This window comes from Rhinatrema bivittatum, chromosome 2 (genome assembly GCF_901001135.1).
Source record: "Rhinatrema bivittatum chromosome 2, aRhiBiv1.1, whole genome shotgun sequence".
Taxonomy (NCBI): domain Eukaryota; kingdom Metazoa; phylum Chordata; class Amphibia; order Gymnophiona; family Rhinatrematidae; genus Rhinatrema; species Rhinatrema bivittatum.
This window is the reverse complement of record NC_042616.1, coordinates 337,791,646-337,805,922: the sequence shown is the minus strand read 5'-3', so window position 1 is coordinate 337,805,922 and position 14,277 is coordinate 337,791,646. Positions and strand designations below refer to the sequence as shown.

Genomic DNA, 14,277 nt, shown 5'->3' with positions numbered 1-14,277 from the left:
AAACATAAATGATGGAAGATTAAAGCCAATTGTCATCCATTGAATCTATTCCATTGCTTTATGTGAAGTAGTTTTAAGCTTCTTTCCCCATTACTTATGGGAAGGGTGTGTTCAAGTCAGATGTCATTGCCAAGTCCCAATTTTATACGTTTCAATCCTATTCATCAGCAACTCCTCTTCTATTCTTCATATTGTAATACCTGAAAGGTGTTCTCCAGACGCCTTTCCTTCCTCTGTTGGCCCTGTTGAGATGATCATGGTCTCCCTGACTGGTGTCACTGATCTTCTCTCAACATACTCCTTCTCCCATGGAATGAAATTGGATTCATTCATCCTATAGTACACAGATGGTCCTATGGTTCTTTCTGTGTGGATGACACCACTGCTTCTGATGTTACAGAATCTGAGTCCCTGACTCAGTTAACAAAAAGAAAGAAAATTCCTACTCAAAAAGGGGAAACCAAAACAAGGGGCAGGAAGGGTGGAAAAACTTCCTCCTCACAAAGAAAAAAAACCAGAAAGATTTCCAAAACAATGGCAGCAAGTAGGGGAAAGTATTCTGTCTCCTGTCCATGCCCATATCTTAGCCCCTGAGACCCCAGAGTCCTTTCCTTGCAAAATTAAAAAACAGGAGACAGAGGGTCAACCAAGGCTTCCAAAAAGTAAAATGGACTTATGTAAGCTAGGAACTCACCATTTTCAGCCCCTACACCGAGAGCTAATCACACTCTTAGTTCAATCTGTTTTTCTCCCCCATGCTAAATGCACCATTCTTCTGGCAAAGATCATTTGGGTTCTCTACACTTGTAAAGAAAGAGACTGCCTGAGCTGTCTATCCATTGGAGAGACATAGACTGCAAGGTCAAACACTAAACTTTTCTCATCATGTCTTTAAAAGTCATGTCTGAAGATCTGCTTTGCTCCTATCTCTTTACCCCAAACATGCATTTCAATGTTACTCTAGAAATTGAAAGTCAAGTATCTTCTGTCAAGAAAGATGGGCGATAAATGCATCTAGCACTTCCTGCTTTCATGGTCCAGGAGATGCTGGACATGACAATAAAATATCATTTTATAGTGAACAGTTAAGTTAGGGATAGGGTGTTTCCAAATGTATCTATTCAATCAATAAAACAATTACATTGTAATTCTAGTTTGTCTTCTAGTATAAAGAACATAATACAAACCATCAGATCTGGATACACAAATAAATATTGAGGCGGATCTTCAAAGGGTTACGCGCGTATATTACGCGTGTATGTCCCGGGGCTTGAAAAAAGGGGCGGGGCAGGGTGTGGGCGGTCCAGGGTTAGATAGGGGAAGGGAGGGGAAGGTGCAGGGGGGGGCAAAAGGAAAGTTCCCTCCGAGGCCGCTCCGATTTCGGAGGCTCCCCTAGGGCTCCGATTTCGGAGGCTCCCCTAGGGCTCGGCGCGTGCAAGGTGCACAAGTGTGCACCCCCTTGTACCTTGCACGTGACGACCCTGGATTCTATAACATGCGCGCGGCTGTGCGCGCATGTTATAAAATCGGGTGTAGATTTGTGCGCGCCGGGTTGAGCGCACAAATCTACGCCCGCGTAGGTTAGAAAATCTGGCCCAGTATATTTATTTATTTATTTATTTATTTATTTACATGCAATGACCCCCCTGGTCGGCCACTAGAGGGTCCTAGTTCCCTACCATACAAATTATGTATTTATTTATGTTTTTACTTATTTTTGCATATTTTTAGCCCGCTACTCCACAGACCTTAGCAGGTAACAAGAAATGCATGCATAATAAAAACACAGTAACTTACAAACAGTACAAAAACTAATACAATACCTAGACTAAACAAACACTTATCAGCACCTCTCCCAGAGGCTGACTGGAGAGGGTAGATCCTTTTTCCCTATAAGTGGGGACTAAGAGGAGAAGCTCCCACTTATAAGGCTTCACTTTTCGAGTGAAGCCTATTTCCCTCACTGGGTATATTTTGGAGGCTGTTCCTTTCCAGACACTCCCAGCCAGCCTGGATCTGCCTCTGGTTAATAACAGAGACCTTATTAAATGTTTTACTATTTTTTAGAAGTTTTATTGGAGTGGAAGCCTGGTGCTTTTGGTGATGGCAGCGCCCTGGATTCAGAGGTCAGGGCACTGAAGACCTGGTAGAACCCTTTCTAGGAGAGAGGCAGATCTGCAGTGACAGTGATTTGCCTCCAGAGGAAATTTCTGTCTGTCCAAGAATTGTACCATTTTTGTTGGCAGGAGGTTTTTGTCCACCCCTCCTTGCTTGAAGCTATGGCTGAGAAGCACGGTTCTGGATTTCAATATCAGACCTTTCCATAAGAAAGAAGGTGAAGAAATCTGAAGACCCTCAAAAGGATCTTTATCCAGGGGACCAGGATGCAGGCTGGGTACCAGGATTCAGGTAGGACTGTTCCAGGTGATATGCAGACCCCACACAAAGTGGGATTCTCCCCAGAAACTGGGCATATTACACACTCAGAACTGGAGTAGTAGGAATTAGGGGTGGGAAAAAGAAACATTTTTGTTTCATTTTTTGTTTTGTTTTGGGGGGTTTGGTTTCCCACAAATTTAAATTTGTTTAATGTTTGTTTACTTTGTTAATAAATTAAATAATAAACAAACAAACAAACCCAAAAAACAAAATTAGAAACAGGACCCCCCCCCCCCCCATGGTCTCCCATGCCCCCCACCCATCTGTGCCACCTGAAAAAATGCCTGGGCCAGGATCCTCCCCGGCCCTCACTTACTCAGTCTGGGGGGAATCCGAAGCCGAGGCCTGGTCCTGACGCCTAGGCCCAGACTGAAGCCTCAGCCTTATGTAGCCCTAGGCTGCGGTAAGTTGCTGGTAATTTGGTCAACGCCCTAAGCAAAGCCCAGGCTTCAAGGCCTGGACCCTACACCTAGGCCTCAGCTAGGGTCCAGGCCTGATGCTGGGGACTAGTCCAGAAATTCAGTCTTGATGCCAGGGCCTTCGCCCAGCCCCAAGCCCAATGTACATAAAAATGGCTCCCTCTGCTAGGGAGCAAGCACTGGAGTTTATATATATATACTGGGCCTCTCTCTAGCCCACATGCTGCCTTCTCTAAGCTCTCATGTGGGGCTTCCATGCAGCCTGTGCATCTGCCAGGGTTACATAGGCACACACTGCAGCAGGTACTCGCATGCACACACCACTGGTCCCAACAGACAATCACCACTTTCTGGGAGCCTAATAAATAAGCATATTTTACATATATAGATAATTTTACTTCAGAATTCTTCAATATATCAGCCTCTGTAGCTAATGAAACATTGTAATAACCAATATCTAAATTAATTTAAAATAAGGAGGGGTGTGACTGCTTGTATCTGTACAAACTTGATTTTTCCTCCTTACAACTTAATACCCACATGCTATAGACTAACTATACTATGTTTCATATGCATACTATATAAAAGTTAACAATATTTCTTTTAATATTCAGAGTGGGTGATTCCTGCTGAGAATCTATTCAAACTGACCAATAATAGCTATAGATATAAAACTTGCTGGGCACACTAGATAGACCATTTTGGTCTTTATTTGTCATCATTTACTATATAAGAACTCTGTTGCTTGCTAAATCTTTTGGTTGGTTGCTGAGCAAAACTATAGGCACCCTATTTTAGTTTTAACTTCAAATAGCTCAACCTATCATTGTTTTGTCCTGGGACTCACCAATAGATGCAAAGTTTCAGTCTTACACTGGCGACTGAAACCTTGAATGATCTTTTGGCAAATGGCATCTTCTATTTTTTGGTGCTCAAGTCGAAGCTTTTACAGCAGTAGTTCTTTACCTGGGGTCCATGGACGGGTTTCATGGGGGTCTGTGAATTGGGTGCAAAAAATTTGTATGTGCATTTTTCAGGGAAGGGGAGGATCATAGCTTTCATCAGATTCTCAAAGGGGGCTGTGACCTAAAATAGAACTACTGCCCTTCAGTAATACCGCAAGAGGTCTGAACGACAAAATGCTTATTTCATAGAACTTACACCACATATTGAGACTAATGTATTAAGTAGGGAAAAACATTTTGCAAAAAAATGGAAATAGTATGTGTTATTTTGGATACTGCACACTATTTGCCATTTTAGCATGTGAAATCATCTGTATTGAATATCTCGGCCAAGTTTGCAACCCCAAGGAGTATAAAGTGCTCTTATATTTATTTATAGGAAACATACGCTTCAGCATGTCTAGAGAGGTTCAAGACAAGAACATGGTAGAAACAATATTCATAGGTCCCATAGAGAGGGAGGAAGTCACAGAGACTACTTCTACTCATAGAACAGTACAAAGACTTTGTTTCAGCCCTCAGGTCACCTACTGTAACTATTATTGGAAAAGCAGGAAAAATTATTCCTACCTATGATGTTCAGTTCTGTTCGTATGTCTCACTTTGAATGTCAAAGTGACCCCTAACTCCTACACTAATACCTAAACCTCACCTCGAGTGACTAGGTGGGCCTCCCATAGAGATATAAATACCTATCTAGTGTGAGGGCATTATGGCTAGGTTCTCTCTCTCTCTCTCTCTTTCTCTAAAAACATATCATTACATTATGGTGTTTTTCACATGCATTAAATGCATTTTTTTTGCATGCGAAAATGCCATATAGCACTTTGATAAATGGCTCCTTAGATTGTTAGCCCTCTGGGAACAGGGAAATACCTACAGTACCTGAATGTAATCTGCTTTGAAGTGCTGAAAAAAGTGCAAAAAGCAGAATATAAAAATCTAAATAATTATAATGTAGAAGTTGTATGGTGTGCTCTTGATAACAGTAAACAAAACCAGAGAGCAAAGTTTATTAGAATTAGACTTTCCCTTACCTTTATCAACTCTGTTGCTGCAAATGAGACATGGATATGTATGCGCCTTATCGTGATTTTATGGTACTGTTCATTTATATGTAGATCATTATCGCAGGTTTATTAAAAATGTTATGTACAATATGTTTTACATATGTTGTGTAATCTGTACTGATGGGCTAGACTGGAAGTTGCGAAATGCAAGTTCATAAATAAATGAATACATTATGCATATAACACATTTAAATAGTTATAACTACCTCTATGTGCACAAGTAGCATTTTTAATTTACTAAAGTAAAGTACTGGCAAAATACAGTAGACATAAATTGTTAATAGTTCATTCAATCTACCTGCTTTCCCTCAGAGTCTCTGTTTCTTTTTCTTTCACAGCTGCAGAAGAGTCATCAAAATCGTAGGAGAAGAGGTGAAAAGGACTATGGGGTATATAAGGCAACCTCTCTATTGTTGAAGCAATGGAGGCTGATGACTCCTGGGAGGAGTTAAGAGCAACGGAGGCCAATGCAGATGGTGGAGGCGGGTGCGGTGGTGATGATGATGATGATGATGATGATGGTGGTTGTGGTGAACATAAAGTCTGATCGTATAATAAAGGTGAGTCTGACACTGAAGATGAGCTGAATGATGGACTCTCTATTAGCAGCCGCTCCTCCTGAGAAACTGCATTTACAACACTCGAGGGTTTAAAACCCTGTGACGCAGTTTCATTCTCAACAGGGTATACATCAGGGGCATGGTGGACCTTACTGTAAGAGGAGTACAAGAAAGGGATGGAGGTGGAGTAGGATAGGAAAAGAAAGGACCAAAATATCAAAGTTAGGAAAATATTCAATAAACTATTTCGCTACCTTCTTCGTATGAAAAAAGGAGAATTCACTTTAGCATTGGGCAAATGTAGAAATGATCAATTTTTCTTTTTGAAACTTGATGTGAGCTTGTGGTACCAAAAAAAAAATGTAGGTTACTTTGATAGATATTATCAATGCCCCTATTGCACCATGAAGGTAAATTTGGCTGAACAGTACCTAATGATCACATTGTTTCCTTTGTTAGGAGCCTGAAGGAGATGTTATTCTAGGAAATAATTGCCTTCATTTTTAAAAGGGAGCAAAACAAATACTTGAGCAATGGGTTGAACCTTGCACCTATTTCAGAGATCTGAACACTTATTTATGAATCTGGCATACAAGTATGGCTGAAAAATAAATGTGTCACCTGATAATTAAATTTTGCTCACTGGTGAAAACTAGGGAAGTACAGCTGGCAAATGTTTGGGGGGGGGGGGGTTGGTTTGTTTCATTTTTTATTTGTTTTGCTTTCTTTTTTGGTTCATTTTTGTTTTAGTGTGCACTAAATTGAGTTAGTGTGTAGTAAATTGCATTAGTGTGCACTAAAAATATATACCAAAAAAAGAATGAACACTCCTATTGAAAATAGAACCCTGAGCCATAATAGTCCAAGGTGCTGCTTATCAGGACCCCAGGAGAAGAGGCATGTCATGCCTAAGTCACTCCCATTTGATTAACATTTCTCTATATTCTCTGTATTCATCAGTGATTTGGACTCTACAACATCAGGAGTTTGAATTTGTTTTTTAATGATTCAGAATTGAAACACATTGAGAAGAAGTCAGAATGTTGTGCTTTGTGACATTTTCTTGGGCATTACTCTGCTTGTATGTTTTCAGTAACACATAGCATCATTCTGTATTGCCGCATGCTGAGGGTAACTTGCAAATGGATTTACATGCAGAAATGCCCGGGTTCTGTGCAGAAATCCCCATTCGGAAATCAATTCAGAGAGCAGGCGCATCAAGGTATGCGTGAAACATGTTTTTACATATTTGTGTTTATCCACATAGTAAGCAGGTGTTGGGGGCAGGGAAAGCATTTACACATGTTTTGGGAATTATGCATTTAAATCCACATATACAAAATTATATCTGCTCTTGAGCAGGTGTAATTTTGGGTATATTTCTCATTAGGGTTGTGCAATTACCTTAAAATATTCAAAAGTGTATTTATACTATAAATCCACTTTGAAAATTCTAATGTCTGACGGTGAAAAGTACCTACAGACTTTAGCCTATTCAGGCTGTTTGAAAATTATTCTCAATATGAATCTAAGTCCAAACTCAACATTCAGTAAAATTAAGCCCACTATGTTACGACAAACATGGATGGACAGTAATTTGTATCTTATCAGGATGTACTAAAGACTGTGGTCTGCTAATAAATTTATATTCCATCAAGATGGCTTGCTCAGCCCTAACTTCTTGATAATCTTTGTGAAATCCTATAATTCTTTTTTGCTGTACCTTCAACATCTCATACTTCCCCTGAAAGAAGCAAAACATGCCACGACAATTCTTGTTTAAATGAAAGCCTCAAAAATATCATGTAACAATTTAAATCCCAAAAATTCTGATTCCACTCAAACAAAAGATTGACTATACCAAATATCTATTAATCAGTATTGGATAACCATCATATATAAAACACAAACATATGTTTGTTGCCCAAAGGCTCAATAATTATAATTGCTAACACAAAAAGTGACTTATGGACCAAACATATGTTTGTGTTTTATATATGATGGTCATCCAATAGTGATAAATACATATTTGGTATAGTTAGTCTTTTTTTTTTTTAGTGGAATCTGGGTTTTTGATACATTACTCTATTTCCTCTCCAAAGACCTTTTTGTTGTTTATAATTTCAATCTCAACATGCCATTTTCCTGGCTGGTAATCATGAAGGACAATTTTACAGGGAAGGCAGCATGAAAGATTTACAGTTTTGCAATTTCTGTACATTTTATCTACTCTCAGCATTTTAAGGGTGTTGATAGTTTTAAAAGTGTAAAAAGTGACATGTCTGGTATAAGAGCTACAATAATGAGTCCATTACTATGTATCTTAGAAAAACAATGTACTAGTTTGAATAGGGAAGTGCATTGGCCTTAATGATATAGAGACCAATTCTGTGATCACATACTAACTAGCTTGAATAGCTGTCCCCAGAATGAATCATTCAGGCATTGGGCAAAGCAAATATTATTTCACACTTATACTTTAGTCAAAATATTTGGACTATGGGGACAGATTTCCTATTAGTTTAGTTTAGTTTTCTGCTTTCATTATACCACCTTTCAAAACAAATCAAAGCGGTTTACAATGAAAAAATATTTCTCAGCAATAAAAAGTACAAAAAAGTATAATATAAAAAAACATAATGCAACATAAAATCAAATAAATCAGAAAACCAAAAAAATTCAGTAATAATTATAATACAGTTAAGTTCAGAACTGTCTAACTAGCCAAGTTTTAATTTGTTTCCTGAACTTTCTGTAATTCTGTTCAAAATGAACAAAAACTTAGGAGTGCATTCCACAATCAAGGAGCTTGATAGGAAAATGATGAATGAAAAGTGAACTCATGCCTAATTTCAGAAGGTGGATGCAGCTTAAGAATTTGCTGCTGAGAAGACTGCAGTGATCTCAGTGGGGCATATGGGGCCAACAATGTTCCCAGGTAGTGTGGTTGACCAGTATGTAGAGCTTTGAAATCAATATACAAAATCTTAAATTTAATTCTTGCTAAAACAGGAAGCCAATGAAGTTTTGTAAATAATAGGCTAAAGTGATCAAACTTTCTTAAAATGTAAATCAATTTGACAGCTATTTTCTGTAATAGTTATGTCCAGGTAAGCGACAAACCCTGATATAGGAGGTTGCAATAGTCAGTTCTTGACAGAACAAAACTATGTACGAGTTCAAAAAAGGGTTTCATCTGACAAATAAATCATAGCTAAAAAATGAAGACTATATCACAGATGATATTTGAATACAGAAGGTTAAGATTGGTGTCAATATTAATACCAACTATTGAGACTGACTCAAATGCAATTCTGTGGAGGAACTGGACAGTTTCAACTCTTTGTCTTGATGTTATAGCCCTGCGGTTAAAGAATCTGTTGCGATCCGCTCCGCAACCCTCACGTCCCGGCCCTTACCTCAAAGTTCCAGCTGGGCCACTCGATACCTGAACCAGCTCCGTGAGCGTCTCCGCGGGGGAGACGCCATTACCCTGGGCTCCTTAGGCACGCGCGCGCGCTGTCACGGCACTGATATAGCCCGTTTCCCGCCAGAGCATGCTCCGCCCCCGCTCCTGACATCAGACGCCCAGTCCTACTTAAACTCCCCGCGGACCCCACTATGACGCCTTGCAACCGGGTCCCTTGCGGTGCCCAGTTGCCCTGAGCCCCGGTGTGTGACTCCCTCACACACCGTTCCTGCCTGCCTGCCTGCTTGGTCTACTACGTGGCTTGCTCGCACTTCTAACCTCTTAGTCCTTGCCTGCTTCAGCACCTGTCCAGGTTCCTGCCTGGCCCCGCTCTGCCTACCTTCAGCTTGCTACAGTTCCTGCCTGGTTTCGTTCTGCCTGCCTTCAGCTTGCTACAGTTCCTGCCTGGTTTCGTTCTGCCTGCCTTCAGCTTGCTACAGTTCCTGCCTGGTTTCTCTCTGCCTGCCTTCAACTCGCTGCAGTTCCTGCCTGGTTTCACGCTGCCTGACTTCGCCCCGCCGCAGTTCCTGCCAGGCCTCCTTCATCCGCTTCAGCTCCAGCCTACTCAAGATCCGGACCAGAGATCACCCAAGTCCCAGCGGCTGGACTCCCAAGGGCTCCTCCCGGGGGAGTACCAGCTTCCGGGTGAAGCCTACTGTCTACATCAGCCTGGTCTGCCTATCGGCCTGCTGCCCCGAGACCATAGTCCAACTACCCCAGGTTTCCCGCAGGCCGGCCTAAGGGTCCACTGTCTAGCTAGTCCACAACAGAATCAAAGTAAATATAGAAAAATTTGAAGCTCTGTGGATTACTAGGAAAGCCAAACCTATTTGGCTGATACACAGATTGTTCCATTTGAGTCAATCTCAATGGTTGATATTAATATTGACACCAATCTTAACTTTCTGTATTCAAATATCATCTGTGTTATAGTCTTCATTTTTAGCTATGATTTGTTTGTCAGATGAAACCCTTTTTTGAACTTTTACATAGTCTTGTTCTGTCAAGAACTATTGCAACCTCCTATATCAAGGTTTGTCGCTTGCCTGGACATTGTTAACTATTAAAGAAAACTCTAGTAGCCCTTTTTTCTATTACTTACCTCCCTTCTTAAATGATTAAGCTATTGTTAATCCACCCTTGTTCGATGTAAACTGATGTGATATGACTTGTGGCAAGAATGTCGGTATAGAAAAAGAATTTAAATAAATAAATAAAATAGCTGCCAAATTGATTTATGTTTTAAGAAATTTTGATCACTTTAGCCTATTATGTACAAAACGTAATTGGCTTCTTCTGCCAACAATTCCTAAGTCAAAAAACTGCTGAAGAGATAGCTGACAGACCATCATGTCATATGCTGCTGACATATCAGTCAAAACAATATGGGCATCTAGGCCACTGCTGGCCCTAGTTCTGACCTTATTTGTAGATGCGACTAATGCTGTCTCTGTACTATGACTGGCACAGAAACATGACTGTCTAGGCTAGGGTAAAAAGCTTTTATTTTTCAAGGAATAAATTTGCTTTACTTCCTACAGCTTTTTTAATAATCTTTCCTAAGAAGGGGAAGTTTGACACAGGTAGGTATATAATGTTTAAGTAGATTAGGATCAAGAGAGTCTTTTTAAAAAGAGGATGAATTCTAGCCTCTTTGAAAGCAGATGGAAAGTAGCCTTGCTCTAAACTCTTATTAACAATTGAAAGGAGATATTGCTCTAGACCCAAGTTGGTCTTTTTAACTAGTTTCGAGTGGAATAGATCAAGTGCAGAAATCAATCCACTCATAGTTTTTAGATTGTCTGCGACACAGTCAATGGTATCAAGTTGAAAGATTTAAATTTACTCCTGAGATGAGGAGAAAGGCAATCAAAAATTGCTTAAATCAATTACAGCATATCCAAGATATGAAAATTGGGAGGATAATCCTATCAATCTTCTCCTTTAAAAAAGCAGCAAATGACTCTGCAGTTAAGATTCCTGCACCTCAGCATTGCTCATAGAGAATTGTGAAATTAGCTTAAAAAGCTTCATAGGATGATTTTCAGTCAACTCGGGTTACTTTGAAACCTATTTCCTTTTAGCAATTTTAAATTTCTTGTCTATAATGTGCAATACTTGACTTACAGCAGGAAAGATGTACAGAAGATTTATCCTTACTCCATTTCCTTTAATGTTGTCGCTTCAAAATCCTCAAGCCAGAGTGATACCAAGGAGAATTTGAGCAAATACTCACTACGCATTCAGTCACTGAGGCTTCTTTAATAAATGTCTTACTAAGAATTGAATTCCAACGAGATACTTGGGTGTTTAGAGATTCTGAAGCAAAATCATCAGGAAAATAATCTAGTTCAATTGATAGAACCTTCAGATCTATAGGTGACAATGGTGCAAAGTTCCTACAGTACACATGCTGGAGTTCTATGCACCTGCATAAAATATATCTATTTGAAATTATGAGATCAGAAGCTATGCAAAATATTTTAAAATGACTATTCACACTTATGCACAGAGGAGTTCCCTATGCAATTAAGTATGTATGACCCATTTTGAGTTGAAAATCTAAGATTCAAATACTGTATGGAAATCATATAGAAACCCATTTTGGGTCTCTTGTATTGGTCTATATTTAAGGACATATATTCTTTGAAAGACTGGGTAGTAACAGGATTTACTTCTTTAAAATGCATCAGGTTGAGTTCCTGAGACCTCTTCTGTCTTTTAGGTAGGGTGTAAAGAAATGTATGTTAGATCCTCCTTAAAAGTCTGGGATCAGGCATTTAGCCTGATCCACCTTAAGCCACAGCCAGAAAGTGAGTTCCCTTCTGAGGGCGTTCACGGTAGAAAGGGATAAGAAGCTAGGCCCAGGGAGCATTGGGGGCCCCCAGGGAAGAGAAGGAAGCCTAGGGTACTTGCCAGGTTCTTATGGCCTGGATTGGCCACTGTTGGAAACAGGATGCTGGGCTTGATGGACCCTTGGTCTGACCCAGTATGGCATGTTCTTAGGTTCTTATGGAAGGCTAATACTGCAGAACTGTGAGTTATATTTCTGTCTTTATTTTATGAGTTGCAAATGTAAGCAGAGCTTCTATTTTGTTTTCTTGTTATTAATAAAAAAGCATTTGCGAGAGAAGTCAAGAGCCCAGCCTGAAACTTTTCTCTTACTAGTCCAAGACTGCTCATGGTGTCACATAACAGAAAATGCTGCTCAGGGCTTCCAGTCATCATAAATGATTCATGGCCTTCAATGTTCAGGTGGTTGCACAACTTGGTTCATTGTTTCAGAACAAAAAATGGCAGTTATCTGGGGATGCCTCTCTTCTGTTCTCATTTCTGGAAGGGGAAGAATGCTCATAGTAATTCGTTCTCTGCCTAATCTGTAAATCACATCCATTTAAACTCTAATTTTTCAATAAAAATGTATAAAAAGAAGAAGAAAATGAAGCAGCATTATAGACCATTAGTCATCTTGCTTTAAAATGCCATTATGATTTCCACTAAATCGAAGATGTTGTATTAACTCGTATTAGGACTTTGTTGAGAGTAGATATGTGTAAAATGCTTGCCTCCAAAGTTATTCACAGTTTCTGAATAGTCAAGAAAATTGTCTTATTGGCTTCCGTTCCTAGGACCTTATTCTGTGTCTACTCTGCATGCAATACTTAAGAGTAATATATAGAAATATATGAAAAATAGTAGTAAGTAGCTTCACTCTCTTCTTTCTTTCCCCTTTTATGGCTCCATATTTAGGGCATAGGCAATATGCCAGTTCTCATGCTGTGTGCATCTGAAGTGAAATTTTAGTGGTGTGACACAGAAGTGCATGTGTGTGCATGTGTATGAATGAATGTATGACACAGCCTGTCCGTATGCAAGAGCTGGTAAGACATAAACTGTGTCTGTATATAACAATCATTGTTGACTTTCTTCCTTCAGTAGATCTCAAGTTGTCAGTATAACACACGTTGTGGCACGAGTCAGTGATTTTGTTTTAATACATTTGCGTTATTGTACAAAGTCAAAAGTAATAATGCTGAAAGCCATAAATAAACTTCCTCCTTTCCCTGTTTGTCTCTGACTCAATGAAAGGCAAAAATACGTTATTTCGTATTGGATTTTTATTGTTTATGCAAAAATATTTGCATTAAAACCCTAATATATATATATAATGTGAAATTTTTCCTTTTCACAGAGTCTTGATAGAGAACTTATAAATGCATAATATAGAAAGGACCAGAGAGAACGAGCATGGTACTCAAGTTCTGTCACATCCTAACGATAAAGCTGTTCCAACGATGAGGATGTCACATCAGTGTATCCCTTTTTTTAGGCTAAGTAGGAAGCATGTGCTATAGCCCTTTGTATTTAACATGAGGGAGGACTGGGCTAGCTGGAATGCATCCCCTATGGAAACTAAAATATGGAACAATGCTCAACCAAACATTTTGCCTGAATGTTATGGGCAAAGTATTTGGAGTAATGCCACCGTAAACAGTAATGCCACATGCTACAAGACGGTGCCTTTCTTATCTTCTTAAATTCAGAGCATGGCTGCATAAGAACTGCTGCCTCAGTGATAACATGTACAGGAATTGCTGAGCAGTAAATCATAACATCTCAAACAAAATCAAAGGGAAATATACTCTTTTTATCACCATAATTGCTTTGAGGCTTAATGCAGATGGTGGTCAAATTTGCTTCTTCCCTGGAAAAGAGACAAAATATTGCAAACATGTGGAGTGTTTGTCAAAGGTAGAGCATTTTCCTCATACAGCAGTAACATTTTAGTTAGCTTAGAAATTGCAAGTAATGGTAAATATATGAATGCAAATGTGATTCAACCATGCAAGTGCCAATAGCTGAGTTTGCTGAACTGGTGCTCCAAGTACAATCATTCATATGAATATTTGAAAATGTCAGTTTGGATTATTAAATCCTATAAGTAAAAGGAGCCAAGGGATACCATAGCAGTGAATTAGCAATTTTTAAAAAACTGGATATGTTATATTACAAGGTTTCACTATTAATTTCGTGACAGGGATTTAGGCTGTTGAAGGGAGATTTCAATGAGCATGTTAGGACATTAGTCTAAGGGATTGCTACGTGAATGAGTCAACTAGATGAAAACTATAGCTTTTGGAGGTGAGGTCAGGGAGGGAGACACTGGATCCTGATACCTGTCATTGACCTCCCTAGTGGCCTCTTCCTCGCCCTCATCCTCTGTATTGGGTTCTGTGATTGCTTGTTCCTCTTCTTCATCACACTCTTCCTCTCTGAGAGACCAAACCAGGGGAAGAAGCATGCAATGGGATAGAAGCAGACAAGACGGAAGAGAAATTGAGATGAGTCCATCGA

General features: G+C 39.5%; 1 protein-coding gene across 8 annotated transcripts in view; it reads right to left on the bottom strand.

Moving 5' to 3' along the window:
• The window catches only part of FHOD3 (formin homology 2 domain containing 3), a 1,290,292-nt gene that overhangs the window by 256,456 nt on the left and 1,019,559 nt on the right, over window positions 1-14,277 (bottom strand). For 3 of the 8 annotated variants that reach the window (XM_029589835.1, XM_029589836.1, XM_029589837.1), the window contains exons 11-12: window positions 14,100-14,195; window positions 5,192-5,605 (exon numbers count right to left, since the gene is read on the bottom strand). The exons of the other annotated variants lie outside the window; for them this stretch is intronic. In XM_029589835.1, coding sequence (XP_029445695.1) covers window positions 5,192-5,605; window positions 14,100-14,195 — 510 coding nt within the window. The remainder of the gene's footprint in view (window positions 1-5,191; window positions 5,606-14,099; window positions 14,196-14,277) is intronic. 8 annotated transcript variants of the gene reach the window in all.